Source organism: Panthera onca, assembly GCF_046562875.1.
Source record: "Panthera onca isolate mPanOnc1 chromosome E1 unlocalized genomic scaffold, mPanOnc1 haplotype 2 h2.Chr16_ul_2, whole genome shotgun sequence".
In the NCBI taxonomy this organism is placed as follows: domain Eukaryota; kingdom Metazoa; phylum Chordata; class Mammalia; order Carnivora; family Felidae; genus Panthera; species Panthera onca.
The window spans coordinates 266,177-283,912 of record NW_027675816.1 but is presented as its reverse complement, the minus strand read 5'-3'; the positions used below and the strand labels follow the sequence as shown (position 1 = coordinate 283,912).

The 17,736-nt window shown below is 55.8% G+C and overlaps 1 protein-coding gene across 2 annotated transcripts in view; it reads right to left on the bottom strand.

Moving 5' to 3' along the window:
- Positions 1-5,829: 5,829 nt before the first annotated feature.
- WNT3 (Wnt family member 3) overlaps positions 5,830-17,736 on the bottom strand; it is a 45,650-nt gene continuing 33,743 nt past the window's right edge. The window contains exons 2-5 of one of the 2 annotated variants that reach the window (XM_060645796.2): positions 14,663-14,904; positions 10,810-11,075; positions 9,611-10,098; positions 5,830-5,931 (exon numbers count right to left, since the gene is read on the bottom strand). In XM_060645796.2, coding sequence (XP_060501779.1) covers positions 9,619-10,098; positions 10,810-11,075; positions 14,663-14,904 — 988 coding nt within the window. In that variant the 3' untranslated portion in view covers positions 5,830-5,931; positions 9,611-9,618. The remainder of the gene's footprint in view (positions 5,932-9,610; positions 10,099-10,809; positions 11,076-14,662; positions 14,905-17,736) is intronic. The other variant, XM_060645797.2, reaches the window with a different exon arrangement.

Here is a 17,736-nt window from a genome sequence, read left to right as displayed (position 1 = left end):
CATTCTGTAGACCAGTATTTTGTATGAAACAGTGTGTATGACTGATAGGAATGTGTGAAGAAGAGGGGGCTCAGAAGAGCCCCTCCTTGCTTTGTTACAACTAGTCTAAGGAGATGGATTGTTTTTATTTAAACATCTCTGGTTTGGGGCACCTGGGTGGGCTCAGTTGGTTAAGCGTCCGACTTCAGCTCAGGTCATGATCTCACGGTTTGTGAGTTCGAGCCCTGCCTTGGGCTCTGTCCTGACAGCTCAGAGCCTGGAGCTGCTTCCGATTCTGTGTCTCCCTCTCTCTCCGCCCTTCCCCTGCTTGCTCTCTCTCTCTCTCTCTCTCTCTTAAAAATAAACATTTAAAAAAAACTGATTTTCACTATTTAGGGAAGTATAGTCATTTAAAAAGAAAAATAGATCACTAGCATATTTTCAGATGTTAATGCGCAACAAGAACCTCCATACTTATTTTACTTATTTGCACCTTATTAAAAAACAAGTTATACCAAAGCTATAAATGGGTTAGGAATGCTCCAGAAAAGAAAATTGTTTCGCAGAATTACTCCTGCCTGTGAAATGCACAAACCAAGGGATTCAGACACTCTCAGTGGGATTTCTTCACCCGTTTCATTTTGGAATCCTGCATCCTTTTTCATTTTTCTGAGCTATAGGATCTCTTAGTCTAAAAGCCCAATCTTCAGAGGTGGACCAGGCTAGGATGAAAGGCAGCTCAGAGAATCAGCAAGGCTCAGTGGGAAGAGGTCAGTTTCAGAGCCTCTCTGACAGCAGGATCAGCTCGCCAGGAGTTGTCTATACCTCCTAGGAGGACCCTAGGCCACCCTGGTCCCTGTGTAGCCTCGAGAAGGTGGGGTCTTGAAGTTATCCCAGAACTGTGCTGGGCAGAGCAAGAGAGCGTCTGAGGTCACAGGCTTAGTGACAAAGCAAAGGAGACTGCAGCCAGCTGCTGCCTTGGGTTTCTTCACATATGGATCCACTGTGAACAGGCTAGTTTTTGTCAGAAAATGTAATTAAAACTTCAAAAAAAGGCTATCTCCTCCTTTCTGTTATTTGTACATCTTCACTCAAATACCTTTAAAAATATATAACAGAAAAACCATAATGGTGGCTGAAATCTGAAACATGGTTTGCCTTAAGGCTGTCTTTTCATGTCCCAAAACCTGCAGTGAACAGCCTCCGCTTTAAGTTTCCACAGCAAGGCATGGAGTAGATTCGAGTGTGTAAATCACGAAGTCCTGGTTAACAGACTTGTTGAAGCACTGAGTCAGCGATCAACAATCAGCCCAGCCCAAGCACAAAAGGTGAAAGCAAGATTTCATGTTCCTCGCCCGGCCGCTTGATTCAGAAGCCTCGTCAAAGGCTGGGGAAGGTGTGGATGAAAGTTCAAAAACGCATGTAAATTTCAGAAGTTGCTGCAAAATGATCTAAGTTTCTCCTCCACTGGCAAGCGGTGCTGAGACTGGGCCCTGGAGCTGCGCCCACAGAGGCCGTGTGCTGTGCGGACAATGTGGCCTTACAATGCAGCACAGAGCACCTGTGAGGGGCAAGAATCCCGAGCCGTGAAGACAGAATTTGCAAGGAGGACTCATGTTTGAAATTTTCCCAGCATACGGTCTCTCCACACAACTGACTTTGTCCCACTATTTGGGGAATTTAAGATTAATGGTAAGGTAACTCTTTGCCTCCTAGAAAGTTCTCTGTTAAGCTAAGAGAAATGATGACAGCGGAGTAACCATAAATTTTGCTGCATTAACTTCACCTGTGTGTATGTAGATCACCTACAGCTTACGTGTCCGTCCACATACCCAGGGTGGCCTGGATCTACCACTGGACCATTGGATACCATCACTGGATGCACCTAGAATAGCCTCACCACCATCTCTCCCCTGCTTTTCTCTGCCTTTCCTTTGCCTTTATTTGTTCTTCTTCCCCTCAGCCTTGAATGCGCACATTTTCTTCCCTTTTTTTGTAAAAACTGCTTTGAAAGGAATCTCATTATATTGTCTCTTTCAGATCTTTTTTTTTAAAGGTTAAAATTTTTTTTAATATTTATTTTTGAGAGAGAGAGAGAGCGAGAGAGAGAGAGCGCAAGCAGGGGAGGGGCAGAGAGAGAGAGAAATGGAGACACAAAATCTAAAGCAGGCTCCAGGCTCTGAGCTGTCAGCACAGAGCCCAACATGGGGCTTAAACCCACAAGCCGTGAGATCATGATCTGAGCTGAAGTCGGACACTCAGCTGACTGAGCCACCCAGGTGGCCCAAAGATTTTTTTTAAAGTTTATTTATTTTGAGAGAGAGCGCACGAGTGGGGGGAGGGGCAGAAAGAGAGGGCGCGAGAGAGAACCCCAAGCAGGCTCTGCACTGTCTCACAGAGCTGTGAGATCATGACCTGAGCCGAAATCAAGAGTCGGACGCTTAGCCGACTGAGCCACCCAGGCGCCCCTTGGATCTTTATTTTTTTAAAACTTCCTCTTGTTTTTAGATGTTTATTAGTATTTATACTTATGGGGAAACTGAACGTTCAAGCACTGCAATAAACTGTGTTCTCTTTAATCATAGTATATGATTAATCATAGAAAGGATTACAAATGGCCTTGGTAAGTATGAATAGGGACCATTTAAATATTTGGCAATCTTCTAGGTTAAAAAAAAAAAAAAACAACTACCCAGAATGCTGGGGTAGATGAGTATTGGCTTTCTGTCAAAGTTAAAGTACAAGATGAGCAGGGCTGTAAGATACAGAGATTTCCGTATACTTTGCACGTCCGATTTCTTGTGCCGCCGATACCACCATTTTTGTGGTTTAAGCTTTTCAGGGACTAAATAAAGACACGTAACGGGCACAGTAAAATTCATGAACTTGTAGTAGCCATTCCTAATCAAAGGTTAGAGGTCTGAATTGTAGCACGAGATAGCCCATCGCCACCACACAGGGCAGACCGCTTTATTTTTATGTTTTTCTATGCAGTGAGATGAGTAAGATTTGCTTCTAATAAAGGTAAATCAGGAGAAAGAAAAAGCAAAAGCGTTTTAGCCGTGCTGCATAAACCGAAGGTGACATTTTATGGGTAGGTCTGAAGACCAAAGGATCGTCTGTTGTCATAAAACCGAGTTATAGCCTCTCACTGTTGAGAAAGCATTGCTTGGGAGTCTCAGGTGAGTCCTTTTGAAGCAGCGTTTTGAGGAGAGAATGCCCTTCCCAGAGCGTGCCCACTGGGGAGTCCTTTCTGCCCCATCGCAAGCTGCAAATGACACCTGTTCCAGGCCACCCAGAGGCTAGGGCACACCACTTCATCTTCCTGACCCACCTACCCCTTCTGTAGATTAGCTAGCAGCGGGGGGAGCCATTTCCAGTCAAGTTTCATTTTCAATAGAGCAAATCCTATTTTCCCAATAAATGGAGTTGAAAACATGGGTGAGGAAAGGATTAACCAACCCCGTGGTCTGCTGGCCTCGAGCCACATCTCTGAGTGTCTGTGACATTAATTTGTGCAGTGGAGGTGCCTGAGTCTATGAAAAGCATTAGCGCCCAACTGCTTACTTGCAAAACTGGGAATTATCTGTTGGATGTTGACTTAGAGCAAAGTAAGCCTGTAAGAAAGCCCTGCAGTGGATCAGACCTACTGTCCCTGATGTCTCCGATGATCCCGCTTTAGAGAACAGAGGGAATGGCTTTGATTTGGGGCACTAACTTAAGGGTGCAGGTGGAGGCCAGCACATCCAGAATCGGATACTCTCGACCTCCTGAGCATTAATCTGGAAACTCCACACACGGTACAATGTATCCGTTTTAAGTTTGTTTACCTTCTCTTTAATGACTTAACAGAAAAAAACTGCATGATGAAATATATTTTCTCCAAATATATATATATTTATATAATATATAATTTTAGTTAACTCAAAGGTATATACATTGTATAATAAATAATATTTATAAAAAGAGACTTTTTGAATATAAAATCAAAAAGATCAACAACTTCTACAACTTTTTACAAAACTTTGGATACAGCAGGTTGGTAGGAAATTTCTGTTGGATACTATTACCTGACTACGGCAAGAATAATTACAATGCACTCAATGTACTATTATTAAATAATTACTTGTCAGCTACTTGAATACGCCCCAGAAACATGACTTTATCACTTTTAATATAGAATACATAGATATGAAAAGACTGTTTTTGAAAATTTGTATCCATTCTGCTGAAATAATTCTCACATAAAGCAAGCATCATCTGGTTGACATGATTTAAAACTTCAGTCTAAGGTGAGGTGGGGAGGGGCATTTCAGACTCTCTGGAGAGGGGATGGGGTGTGGATCTTTATCAGGGCTCGTTGCCAGCGGATTCAAGAGGGTGGGCATGGCTTCTAGATGGTGGCGGCAAGCCTGCCTGGGCAAGCGGGAAGACCCCGGAACCTTAGGTCAGCGTGAGGCAGACCAGAGAGAGAAGGGAGAAAAGGAAGAAACAACTTTGTTCTGGACTATTCTTCCCGATTCTCCTTAAGACACAGCTGCATCGATTCATACTGTCCGATCCGCCTGCCTCCATTCTGCTAGCCTCCTTCAGGACGCGCCAGAGGACCAGCATAGAGCGAGGGGAACTCGGCCGTGAGAGGCTTTACCCGAGGGACCGAGTGACCACTTGCCCCGCTTCGGACACCCAACCCTGATCCTTGGTAACTGCGCGGATGGGTGCGGTGTCCGCGTGCAGGCGAGGCCGGAGGGTGCGTGTTAAAGAACTCGGCGCTTCTGTTTACCCACACAGGCCAAAGAGAGAAAAGGAGGCCAGAAGACGTGTCTGCTTCAGAGAGGAGACGAAGGAGCGACTTTTAACACCCCCCCCGGCCCCCCCCCCACCTACGAGTCACCAAATTGGAACTTCGGGACCAGATCGCCACTCCCTGACCCTTTGTCTAACTTCTACCAAGGTGGCCTAGACTCCCAGCCACTCTACCTGGGCTTGTTTTTGTGGAGAATCTGTCAGTGAGCCGGGCTGGGAGGGATTGAACGGCCCCGTCTAAAGGTACCACTTGTTGCTTTAGGAAGCTACTGGAGCTGCAGAAGGCCGGCCCCCTTGAAACATAACCTATTTACATCATCCTCTGAAAACCAACAGAAACAAAACAAGCAAAACAACCCCACCGTGCCGCGTGACTGGTGGAAGCCGCAGAATGGGCAACAAGAGGGGGAGCGGCTCTGACTGCAGGTCCTAAGAGCCTCTTGTGCAGAACCGGGTTACAGAGAAAACGAGACAGAACACACAGTTGCTTTTCAAACAGCTTACCAGGCCACCCAGCGCTCCTGGTTCTTCAAAACTCAAAATCCTACTCCCACAATCGCCTTGGGCCTCCCTACCACTTTATCCTAGCTAAACCTATGGCTTTTGTCAGAATGTGGAAGGACATCAGATTTGCACAGGAGGAGACGGAGAAAAGGAGACTGCAGGGGTCTGTCCTACTTCGTAACTCCCACCTCACGGGCGTCTTGGCGCATCACCAGAAGGAGCGGTCTGGAAACAGAATCTTGCCCGTGCTGAAGTCTTCACCACCGGGCAGAGAGCTCACGGTAGCCCAGCCTGTTCTGTCGGAGTAGAATTTTTTTTTTTTTTTCCATTTTTTATTTTCTTTAACATGTGCAAAGAGAAGCCTGGGGTCCGTTCCTATCAGACCCTAGAGAACTAAAGAGAAAGCCCCTTCTTTAAAAACCACACACCATCCAGAGCAGGGTGAGAGACTTAAGAGAGAGCGCGAGGGGGGCCTCCCCGTCAGCGGGCGGCTCGGGTCCAGGTAATTTACCGCACGGGCGTCTGGCAACAGTCCGGGTTCCTTGCTGTCTGGTGCTGAGGGCTGAGCCCGGCTCCAGGTCCTGCTTCCCATGGGACTTTGGTGAATCTGCCCAGCCACACACTTCACCCGTTCCCACTGCCCTTTGGAAAACAAAGAGGAAGAATTAAGAGACGCAATGCCTTTCTCAGAGAAACCACCCGTTGGGGGGCTGAGATCCGAGGCTGATGACGGGCGATCTCGACGCTTCTCGACACTTCTCGTGTGCCCGGGGGCTAACGGGGGCACTTAAGTGGCTTTTCCATACCCCCTGCCCTCCTCTGCTTTTGGGGCCTGCCGCTGAGGAAGGGTGCGAGATTTAAACAGGAACGGTAGGGCTTTAGCCACCACCGATGTGGATCCAAATCCTACCTGCCCCACCTTCTAGCTGGGAGCTCAGGCAGCAGGGAGCCCGGGCGTGGGCAGCTGTCCTCTTGCAAGAATCTGCCCTGTGTAGACACCGGGGGAACCCTGCCAGTCTAGCCCCCCCGCCCCATTCCCACCGAGAGTGGACCCGTGCCCTGCGCTTCCCTGTCGCACCGATAGTTTGATGATGAGCCGTCCACACAGGAGCACGTCTATTTAATTAACTGTGAATAATTCCTTCTCAGGAGAACAGCAAAGTGCACATCTTACTCATTTGTGTACTTCCATCTCATAAAGGATTTGAGCCCCAAAGCACTTTCGTGGGCATCCCCGATCAACCCTCCACTCCTCAGGGAGCTGACAAGACCAAGGGAAGATTATTTTCCGGGGGCAGAAACCGAGGCTCAGCCAGATTAAAGGGACGTGTCCAAGGTTTTGCAGCAAGTTAGTGACGGATCCAGCACTTGGGGCCAGCCAGGCCACCTGACTCTTGTCCAGAGACCTGTCCAGCTTACTGGGCTCACAACATCTGAATAACAAGGAATAAACCCGGTACTTGCCAAGGGAGGAAATGAGTGGTAAAGCATGAGACCCACAAGCTACAAGCAATGGAGAAGATGTTTTCCCCACCCAGGGGGGCCCGGGAATCTCTGGCCTTCCTATGGTAGAAAGCCATTTGACTGGGGCTCGCTCCCCACCCAGTGGGTGGAGGGCACATGTCCGTGCCGGCCTGTCTTGAAAGTTCCCATCTTGCCCATGGCGTCAGTGTGGATGAAAAGACGGGCGAGATAACCAGGTCTCGGCCAATCTTGGGCCTGTGGCTTCTGATCAAGCAGCAGGCTTGGGGGAAGTCGCTCTCGGAGGTCGGCTCTGCTTAGCCTGGGAATCTTTGCCACCTCCTCGGACCATGTGCCAGGCCCTGTGTATACAGCCATACGACAACCCTGTGAGGGACTGGCTCTTGTCCCCGGTTCACAAATGAGGGAGCCAGGGCACAGAGAAGCTCAACAGCTCGTCCCAAATCACTCAACAAGTAGAGTATTTGTTCAAAGGGCACCACATTGGGAGAGAGTCCTCCACTCGTCCCAGAGCAAGGGCTCCAGAGTGACCGGAGAGGAGGGGCCTGGGGACCCGATCTACCTAGATGTGGCATCTTGAAAACGTGTCTACGTAGCACTTTTATAAGGCTGGAGAAAACACCATTCTACTTCAGAAATGGGAGAAAAGAGGGCCGAAGATGTACTGATACCTCTTAGGGTCAGTACTAACCCCAGGGGCGGAAGGCAGGGGATTTTCTGGAGCCTGAGGGTCAAGACACCTCCTTCTCTGCTTGGCAGATGGCTCTTCTTGGCTGCCCACCTGGAGGAGGGGACGTGCTGGGACGCAGCTGCGGGTCTGAACCAACGACCCCCTAGAGCCCCCTAGAGCCACTGATGGGACCTGGGCTGCTGCTGCTATGGCCTCTGCAGTTGCCACACACGAAGCTTCCTGGAGGCAGAGACCTGGGCTCAGTGTTCCGACCCCGGCAATGGGTAAGCCAGACGGATGTCCAGTGTGAGTGTTCTGAAATTCTGACTTCCCCAAAGCTCCCTGTCAGAATGGCCAGCGCCACGTCCTGCTTGATGGTGGGGACACCATGTTGCCTCTGGCCATAGTGGCCATGCTACAATGGGCCTGTGAGCTCTTTCACGGTCGCTAACTCTTCTATCATGAGAAGCAAGAAATGAAACTTGGCCAGGTGATGACACCATCTCACCGCATGAAGACACCCTCATGTCACGGCTCTCTGACGGCCTCTGTCCCTCTCTGTTAGTAGGAGATTCAGACAAACATACACCCCTGGTGGCTCATTTGAGCCTCACGACACTTATGTTAGGCTCCAACCATCACTGTACAGATGGGGACACTGGGCTTTGGGGTTCCACGGCTGGTACGTGATGGGGCTGGAGCCACCTCTGTCCTCTTTCCACTGGCCACACTGCACTTACTCAGACACCAAGAAAGTACCACCAAGTTCCAAGTGCCTCCCGCTGCCTTTCCGGGCTCCATCCCGGCCAGGTCGTAACCTGAGCTACACGGAGGGGCCTCGCAGATGGGGTGAGTGAGTCCCCTTCACCCAGAGCTCTCCCCATGACCATGACCTGGGTTCCCCCAAGCCTCAGGGAGGCCCGGCCCCGCCCCCAGGCCCACACAGCCTAGACGTGCGCCACCAGCTCTGAAGTGCCCTCTGGGGTGAATTGCATCACCTGGTGGGGTGCTCTTTCCTGCCCTGCCCCCGGGAGGGGGGTGAGGGGATGATCCAGGCAGGCAAGTTCTTTGCAGTGAACCAAGCACTGTCCCCAGTGTCCTTTCATTGGTCCCCCACAGCACATCCGGGGAGGATGGCAGATAAGGAGGCAGCTCTGTAAAAACGCTCTTGTCTTGGTCCCCCCGGCCGGCAAGCGGTGGCAGCTGGACCAGGGCTCATGACTCTATAGACTAGGCTCCCTCTCAGGGCAGAGAAGAGGGAGAAGGGGCATAGTGGCCTCAGCCCTTCCACCTCCAAGACTCTAGGACCACCCTCCATCGGTTCTGAACTATGCTGGGGACCTATGGACACAGGGGCCTGGCACCTGCGTGTCTCCCACGCAGGCCACCTCTGGGAAGCTTGGGAACATAATCCACCAGCCTTTGATCCCTTGATTACTCACCACCATCACTCTGAACTTGAATCCCTCCTCCTCCCCATCCCCTTCCATAAACTCGCTCAGAGTGCCCCCGCCCCACCCAAGCTTTAGATCTGTCAGGATATGGGCTTACATACACCGCTTCCCCCCCACCCACCTCCTCCAGGCCGGTAGGATTTATGCTTATGCAAAAACTTGCCCTCTCCGTTCAAGGTGGATGCAAAAATGACTCTGCCCCGGGGGTAAAAGAGGATCTTTGGCCTGCTATTTCAAGTATTTTAACCCCCTTGTTTTACGGTAAGGAAACGGAGACCCACGAAAGCGGAAGAACAGGAAATTAGGGAGTTCCTGGAACAGGGCAACACTGGGACCAGAAGTCAGGTGTCCTGGCTTCCAACCCCAGTGTCCCTCCTCTGGCACCACAGATGCTCAGCAATGACAGCCAGTGGCCACGCAAAAGTCTGACCTGGCTCATAAGTGACTAACTTGTATACAAATGTTAATCAATTGCTTGCCGCCTTGTGTGCACTCTCTCGCTGTTATCTGTGCTTTGGGCAATCGGCGCAGGAAAGCGGTCCAAGGATCATTGCCACCGAAGCTTGGGAAATCCTGGCTTCCTAATTTGTCCCTGGAAGCTTGTGTGCCTTGGGTGACTCAGGAATAGAAGCAGGCTGCTGGAGAAGAGGCGATGGGCAAATCCAGTTCCCTGCCCCCTGCCCTCCCTGCCCCCCTCCCCACCCCGCCACCCTACCTGGCTCCCTACTTGCAGGTGTGTACATCGTAGATGCGGATGCACTCCTGACAGCTCACGTAGCAGCACCAGTGGAAGATGCAGTGACATTTCTCCTTCCGCTTCTCCGTCCTCGTGTTGTGGCCGCGGCCACAGCAGAGCAGGTCGCAGCCATCGATGCCATGGGAGGTGACATTGCAAGTCCGGTCCCTGGTGCCAAAGGAGCCCGTCTCGGGGTTGGGCTCGCAGAAGTTGGGGGAGTTCTCGTAGTAGACCAGGTCCCTCTCGGTGGGCGGCTTGAAGAGCGCGTACTTGGCACGGAGGGTCTCCACCCAGCCGCGGGATTCGCGGTGCTTCTCCACCACCATCTCGGAGGCGCTGTCGTACTTGTCCTTGAGGAAGTCGCCGATGGCGCGGAAGTCGGGCTGGGCCCACCAGCAGGTCTTGACCTCGCAGCTGCCTGACAGCCCGTGGCACTTGCACTTGAGGTGCATGTGGTCCAGGATGGTCTGGGGAAGAGGAGTGGCAGCTGGCCCCCGGAAGGACCCCACCTGGGAGTACACCTAGGCCCTCCCACTCTGCCCCCGCCCACCCCCATCCCTGGAGCCTTCTCCCTGCCTACTGGGTGCCGGGAAGACAACGGATTGGGGACCGAGGTGCGGACCTAAAAACGATGACCATCGTCTCCCTCCCCTTCACAGCCCAAGCATTGGCAGAAATCGCAGCCATTTTTCAAAGCTGCAGGAAATAGGGATTGCGATCCCCGTTTAACAGATGGGGAAACCGAGGCTGGGAGCGTAAGTGACTCGCCCTAGGTCAAACCACCAGAGGAAGGGGTGGAGGTTGAACTCAAAGCCAAGCCCACCGGTCTTCACAGCCCTGCACAGGCTGCCCACGTGCACTGGATGGGCTGGCGGGTACCTGCGCCACGGGGCCGCCACACTCCCGAGTTGACGCACCCCTGAGGAAGGCGGGCGGGCGGGCGCGCAGGGGAACAGCCCAAGGAGAACGGAGGGTGAACAGAAGGGGTGATTGTGGGGCGTGGTGGGGGGGGGGGGTGACAGGCTCCACCAGGGGGAAAGAGGAGAGCAGGGAGCCCGCATGTACAAGAACCACCAGAAGGGTAGGGTGGGGCAGGGGTGGGGCCAGCCGGGAGGGGCAGGCACAGGGTCCGAAAAGGGGTACCGGGCAGGGTCGGGGCGAGGGCGGCCGCAGCTCACCGTGCGGCCCGCCTCGTTGTTGTGCTTGTTCATGGCCGAGCGCGCGTCCGGCCTGTTCTCGCGCGCGTCCGCGAACTCCCGGGACACGAGCACCCCGAAGTCGGCGTCCTCGCTGCAGCCGCCCCACTTCCAGCCCTCGCCTGGCGGCCCCTTGTGATGCGAGTCGCAGCCGCAGATGGTGGAGGTGCCCTCGGCACAGGAGCGCGTGACGGCGAAGGCCACGCCGGCAGAGGCGATGGCGTGCACGAAGGCCGACTCGCGGGTGGCTGCGGGGAGGGCATTGCTCAGGCCGGGTCCCGGGGGGGGGGGGGGGGGCAGCCTCTCTGCCTCGACCTCCCCAGTCGGGAAGAAGGCCCCGAGGACAGAGGGAGGAACCTAGGTGCCCTTCCGACCCCCTTTGGCCCAGTCTCTGAGGTACCCCCACTTTACAGATGAGCAAACTGAGGCTCAGGGCTGTAACTGATCAACTCGGGGCCTCAACGCCTGCTACAGGGTAAAAACAGCAGTGGGAACTATAGCTCTGGCAGGTTGCTGAAGAGATAAAGTAGTCCTGCTCTGGCCTAGCCCCAGGCCCCCTGCCTTCCATCTGCCCAAATTCCAGAGACCACAGCACACGCCTGAGCCCCCCCACTCCTGAGAGAGCCTGAGGTCTGCGGGCGGGCAGCCTGGGAACCTACCACCGAAACGTAGTCAGGATGCCCTTGGGCAGACCCTTTCCTTTTCTGAGCCTCAGTTACCCTCTCTGTAAAACGGGTATAAGTTCCCTCTGTCACCAGACTTCCTGACCAGGACGGCAGTGACCTGCATCCCGAGCCCTCTGCCCGCCACCACCAGGAGGATCAGAAAACAAGGCAGTTCCCTTGGTTCCGCCCCAGGGTCCCCTGAAGGGAAAGGAGAAATTCTTAGGGGTGTCCCCCTAGCCTCCTTATCGTGATAACCACCTTTGAGCTCTCAGTATGCACCAGATTCTGCCCTTCGTGGGCGTTAGCTCATTTAATCCTCTTAACCACGAGGCAGAAAGTCTTAACATAGGCCTGTTTTACAGATGCAGACATTGACGACCACGGGGCGAAGGCCTGGGAGACGACAGTCCAACTATCTCTCTCCCTGCGGGCGAGGCACCCAGAACCGGAGGTGACCTGCCCAAGGCCACGCGGGCGGGCTTAGGAGCCAGGCTCGCGTCCTGAGTGCGGAGGGAGATCGCGCCCGCCCCCCACCCCCCGCACACAAGCGGGGAGCCTGGTGGCCTCATGGGCCACCTGCAGAGGAGCCGCCCGTCCCGCTTCCACGGACCGCCTCGCCGGCGCAGCGAGCCCGCGCAGCCCAGGCGGACCGCGGCCGCGAGCCACCAAGGCCGGGGGCCCGAGCCCCACCGCCCCGCTCTCCGCGCCCCCCGTTCCAGCCCCCGCCCTCCCCCGCCCGGGCGGCCCGGGGACGGCGGCGCCGAGGACCCAGCGCCTCGCTTCCGGCCGGGCCCGCGGCCTCTCGCGGCGGCGGCGGCGGCGCCCGGGCCCCGGGCCGCGCTCGGTTCCCAGCCCCGGGGACGCGGGGGCGGCGGGGGCGGGGCGGGGATTAGCCTGGGAGCGGCGCTGACAGCCCCGCTGTGCCGGTCCCCGTCCGGCGGGGCCCGCTGGGCCGCTCAATCCGCCTTTGTTCGCGCGGTGTCACACCGCATTACCCGCATAATGCGGCCGCCGGGCCCGGGCCGCCGGGCCGGCCGCCACCGCGTAGCAACGGGCGGCTCCCGCGGCCGGGCCGCGCCCCCGGCCCCGGCGCCGGCCCGCGAAATCCCCATTGAAGCGGCGCCCCCCGCCCCCGCGCCGCGCCGAATGGCCAGAGGGCGTGTGAATGGCGCGGCGGCCGCAGCGGGCGCGGGGCCGGGCCGCGCGGTGGGGGGCGGCGCTCGGGCCCCTTTCAAGCCGCCTAAGCCCCTCCGGGCCGCCCGCGCCGCCCCGCCCGCGGAACGCGATCCCCGGCTTGCCAGCGCCCCGCCGTCGCGGCCCCGTCGCCTTCCGGCCGCCGACCCCCGCGGCCTCCGCCCCACGGGCGCGCGGTGCGAGTCCCCGGGCCGGCCAACCGTGGGGAGTGGGCCTCGGCCTCCGCGGAAGAGGCGCGCCCCGGGGAACCGGGCCCTGCCACCCTGGCTCTCCAAGCGGGAAGGTGGTAGAAATTAACTCTTGGCGGCCCACACGGCTTGGGGGCTGGCCAAGGGCCGCGCGCCAGCGTGGAGCCCAGGGCAGGGTTCGAACCCGGTTCACGGCCCGGGCTCTGGGCGCCAGCGCGTGCGTGGGCCCTTTTCCCAGACCCTCCTCGGCTTCATCAAATTCCTAGAGTTTCGGGCAACTTACCCAGCTCCCAGCCCCGGCCCAACACAAAACTGCCCTCTTGCAATTTAGGATGATGAAGGGGCAGGTACCGGAACCCACAACGGCGATTTAAAACGTTAAACACGGACGTGAATGGGGAATAAGCTCAAAGGGCCCGATTTTCATTGCCAAATGTCCCAAGAGGGTCAAAGCAACCAGAAGGCGAGTCTTGCTTTTGGGGAGCGCGTCTAGACGCCAGGCTGTTTGATTAAGCGCTCCCTGGCCCGAGGTGGGGCACCGGAAGGCGGTGAGACCGACACACCGGCAAGATCAGGTTTGAAATGCAAACCGCCGCCACTTGGCCCCAATTAGAGGCCAAACCTTTTATGTAAACAAGGAATAATTAGCTTTGGTAATAGAAGCGTAAACAGAACCATCATCCATTGATTCCCTAATTGCCCTTCTGTCCCTTGACAATGGCCTGTAGGTCAGACCGACTCAGCACACTTGAGACACAGGTAAAGGGGGCACGACACACTCAATGTAGGGGCCCGTCCCCCCACTTGCCACCCACTCTCTGTCAGATCCACCTGGCTCTCAGATCCCTTTTCCTTCTGGCTATGAATACAGTTTTGTAGAAGGAGGGAGGGCCAGGCTCACCAATTTGGGTGGCAAAGCCCTGGTGGTGGTCCAGAGGGTTCAAGTTGCTGCGGGGGGGGGGGGGAAGCGGTGGCTCCTTGGAGGCGAGCTGGGGTCACTACATTCCTGGACACTGCCCTTCCTCAGAGTTGCCCATCTTCAGCCCAGAACTCACAGCCCCAAAGTCCCCTTCTTGGGAGCAGTTGCCCCCCTACCGCTCGCTCTCTTTTGGTCATGTTTGAAGTCAAGTTGGGTGAACCCCATTCATTTCAGGTACAGCGGGTTAGACTCCTGGGTGGCAGGAGGGCTGGAAAGTTACCGGGACACCAGCACGCCCAGTAGCCCCTCCACAGTCCTTGGGCACGTCCAGCTTGCAGGGCACATGGCGACCAGCGGGATCTTCTCCCTGAAACCTTGGGGGCAATGCAATGCCACCAGCTCCAGGCAGTTTCCTCAACTCCAGAATTTTCTAGAAGGGAGGGACCTAGAGGTGGTGATGCCCTCATCCCACCCAAAAGCTAGATTTGCATAGCACTTAACACAGTGTTGGGAAAATGTCGCAACTGTCTGCATCAAGGCCTGCCCCCTCCACTGTGCAGCCGGGAGCGGGGAGGAAGGCCATGGCCACCTCTCCTGCCCTAGGATCTCGGGATACAGAGCATCTCCAGGCTGCTCAACCTCCAGTGGCACCTGGGAAGGTGTGGCAGCCAAGGTGACCCAACTGGATCCGTCCAGAGAGGGAGCCCGCCCACTCCTGTGGAGGCTGTGGGCCGTGACCGGCTTTATGGCCCTCTCCTGGGGACCCTGGGCTGGGAACTGAGGCCTGCTGAGGTGGAAGGCTCACGTGTCCTCATGCCCTCCCCCAATCTAGCCCCTCACCCACCTCCTACTCAGCCCAGAGACAGTACCTTTGTCTAGGACGGGCCCGAAGATGGCCAGGCTGTCGTCTATGGTGGTGCAGTTCCAGCGGCGGCCCCGGAACTGGTGCTGGCACTCCTGGATGCCCAGCTTCACGCCCTCGGCCACGCTGGGCATGATCTCGATGTAATTGCGGCAGAAGCGCAACTGCTTGGGGACCAGGCCTGGGATGGAGCCGCAGAGCAGGGGCTGCGAGCCCAGCGAGGTGTACTGCTGGCCCAGGGCCAGGGACCTGCAGGCAGACAGAGGGCAGTGGCATTGCCGGCACAGGGCACACGGAACGTCATGGGCATTGCGTCTTCCTCGTGAGCCCTCTGGGGCAGGTGGAGCGATGGAGGGCCCGTCAGCCCGAACCCATGGCCTTGAGAAACGTAGTACCTGAATGCACTGTCTTGACCTCAAGAATACACCATCCCTTGAAGGGCAGAGCTCTGACCCAGGCCAAGTCAGCCCTCTGATGTGGGCATATCTGACATGAGCACAGTGACCAGTAGGAACCTCTCGTGGGGGCCCTTGGGGGCAATGCAATACCATGAAAAGAACCCTGGACTGGAAAGATCCTATTGAGAGCCCAGGTTAAGTCCCTCCTAGGCTCTGGGCCAGTTGCCCTGACGGGCATTGAAGCAGTTGGGCTGGACAAGCTTCTAGGGAGTCTAAGTTTCTAAAGCCACATAGAGACTCCAATGACCCATGGGAAATAACCCAAACCCAAGTCAAGGAAGCTGGCAGGAGCTGGCCTGACCCCAGTCCCAACTCAGCTAAAGCAGAGAAGCCCCAGTCCCAGTGGGGAACTTGTACATGCATGTGTGTCTGAGGTTTGCGCGCGCACACACACACACACACACACACACACTGCCCATGGCAGTGCCCCTCCCCAGGATACTGCCTGCCCAGCCCAAAGCTCCCAGTGTCTCCCCAGGGAACTGATGGCTTCTACTAGGTCCTCTGTCCTTTGTCCACCAGGGCCTCCAGGACCATCTTGGCAGCTTCCTAGAAGTTTCTAGAGTGCCATCTTCCCTCTCACCAGCGATTGGAACTTGGCTTTGTTGCACGACAAGTTTAGCTCAGTGTCAGGAGGGAGAAGATGTCAGAGCATACACTCACGACCTTACTCAAGTCACCTCACCTTTTAACCTTCATTTCTCAAGCCATATCCGGTCAGACCCTCAGATTTTATTAAGAGTCAACAGAAGGAAAGGTCTTGGGGGGAGCCGGGGAAGGAGAAACAAGAGTTTAAAAAAACTAGAAAAATCAAGGTGCTGCTCGTCCACTCTCTCCCCCAGCACAGGGAGAGCAGGGATGACATTTTGTGGGAAAGACTGAGAAAATGATCTGTGGGTCTCAGTGGACCTCAAGGCCAGTCGCAATCAGCCCTGTGGTCAGGACAGTGTGAGCTGGAAGAAGGGTTGCATGGGGGCCCTTTACATCCAGCACCGACCCAAGCAAGGCTCCAGTCTGGCAGTGACCTTGGTCAAGTCTCCCACACAAAGTGATGACAGAAACCTTGGGAAGAGGGTCCAGAAGACCCCAGATTCAGATCAGGAAAAGCAAAACAAAACAAAACAAAACATGCAAAAGCTTCCTGGACTAGACACAGGGCTGAACCAAATGTCTGCCATTCATCAGCTCTTACTATGTGCTTCACTTCTGATCAGTTCTCCAGGGTGGCGACGAAGAAGCGGAGGTTTAGGAAGGATGTCAGCTTGCTCAAGGCTTTTTGGTGCCAGGTCTGCGACAGAGCAGGGCATGCTCCCCGAGCTGAGTCTTCCCCTTGGGTTTGCTTCACTGAATCCTCAGAGCAGCTATGTGACACAGAAGGGGGCATTACAGCAGCCCTGTTTCCAGATGGTGTAGACTGGTGTACTGAGTAACCAGCCCAGCCGGCAGAGCTGCTAAGAAGTTGCTCATCGGACCCCAAGACATCTGGCTCCAGAGCCTGTGGGGCAAACCACTGTGCCACCTGTCTTCTTGGCTATGCCTGCTTGGGTCCTGAAGGAGACAGGACTGGCCCATCTGTGGCCTGAGCCACACCACCGGTCCCACACCCGAGTGAGATAGAGCGGGTCAGCCCAGAGCCCCCGGATGGGCACATGGCACCCGGCACCCAATGGAGCCCTGTTCTGCCCCTGCCCTGCTTCCAGTTATAAACAGGTTATCATGATAACCGTGATATTCAAATATCCGTCACTGATTATATGCTGGGCCAGTTCTAAGCGCTCGTGTCTCTTACCTTACGTAATCCTCATAGCAAGTCTGTGAGATAGGAACTTCATTATCATCGTTATTGTCCCATTTCCTAGATGAGGAAAACTGAGGCCCGGAAGCCAAGTAACCTGTCCAAGTCTGCAGGACGGCCAAGTGTCAGCGTTGAGCCTCCCTCCCAGTTCGGGCTGCCTCCCCACCCGCTTTTAGCCGGGACCTCCAGCCCAGCCCCGCCAGCCGCCCGGACAGCACTGCCCTCACTGGAGTGGGAACCCGAGCCCGGGGCTGGGGGTAGATAGCACGGCGCCATCCTGAGAGGACGGCACGGGAGTGAGGCTCCCCTGGGAAGAAGCCCAGGCCTTTCCCACTCCCTCCTTGGACATTTAGGACCCGAAACCCCATATGAGGAGGCCAGTCGGAGACAAGAGCTGAGCCCCGTGGGGAACCTGCCACCCCACCTGGGTTTGGTCCTGAGTGTGGTGCCATGAAAACCCCTCTCCAAGGGTGTGTTGCTAAGTCCTTGCCCCCCCCCCCCCCCCACGCCTGTCCCAGTGCGGCACGGGAAGACCTGGGCCCACTTCCCAGCCTCAGCGTCCTTCCCCTTTGGCCAGGGCCAGTCTCCCCGGGGTCCCCACCACGGGCCCCCGTCCACGCCTGTGTCTGGAGGTGTGGACCGCCCCTGCAGTGGCCGTGCTTGCGGTCAGCTCGGCCTCCTGCCCCCACGGCACACACTCTTCTCACGGCCGGTCTGTCCCACAGTCACTTCTGGCACCCGGGACCCTGTCCCATGGCACCTCCCCCACTTATTGGTCTGCTCACCAGCCAAGGCCCCAAGGCCCCCAAGGCTTCAGCCTCTTTTTGC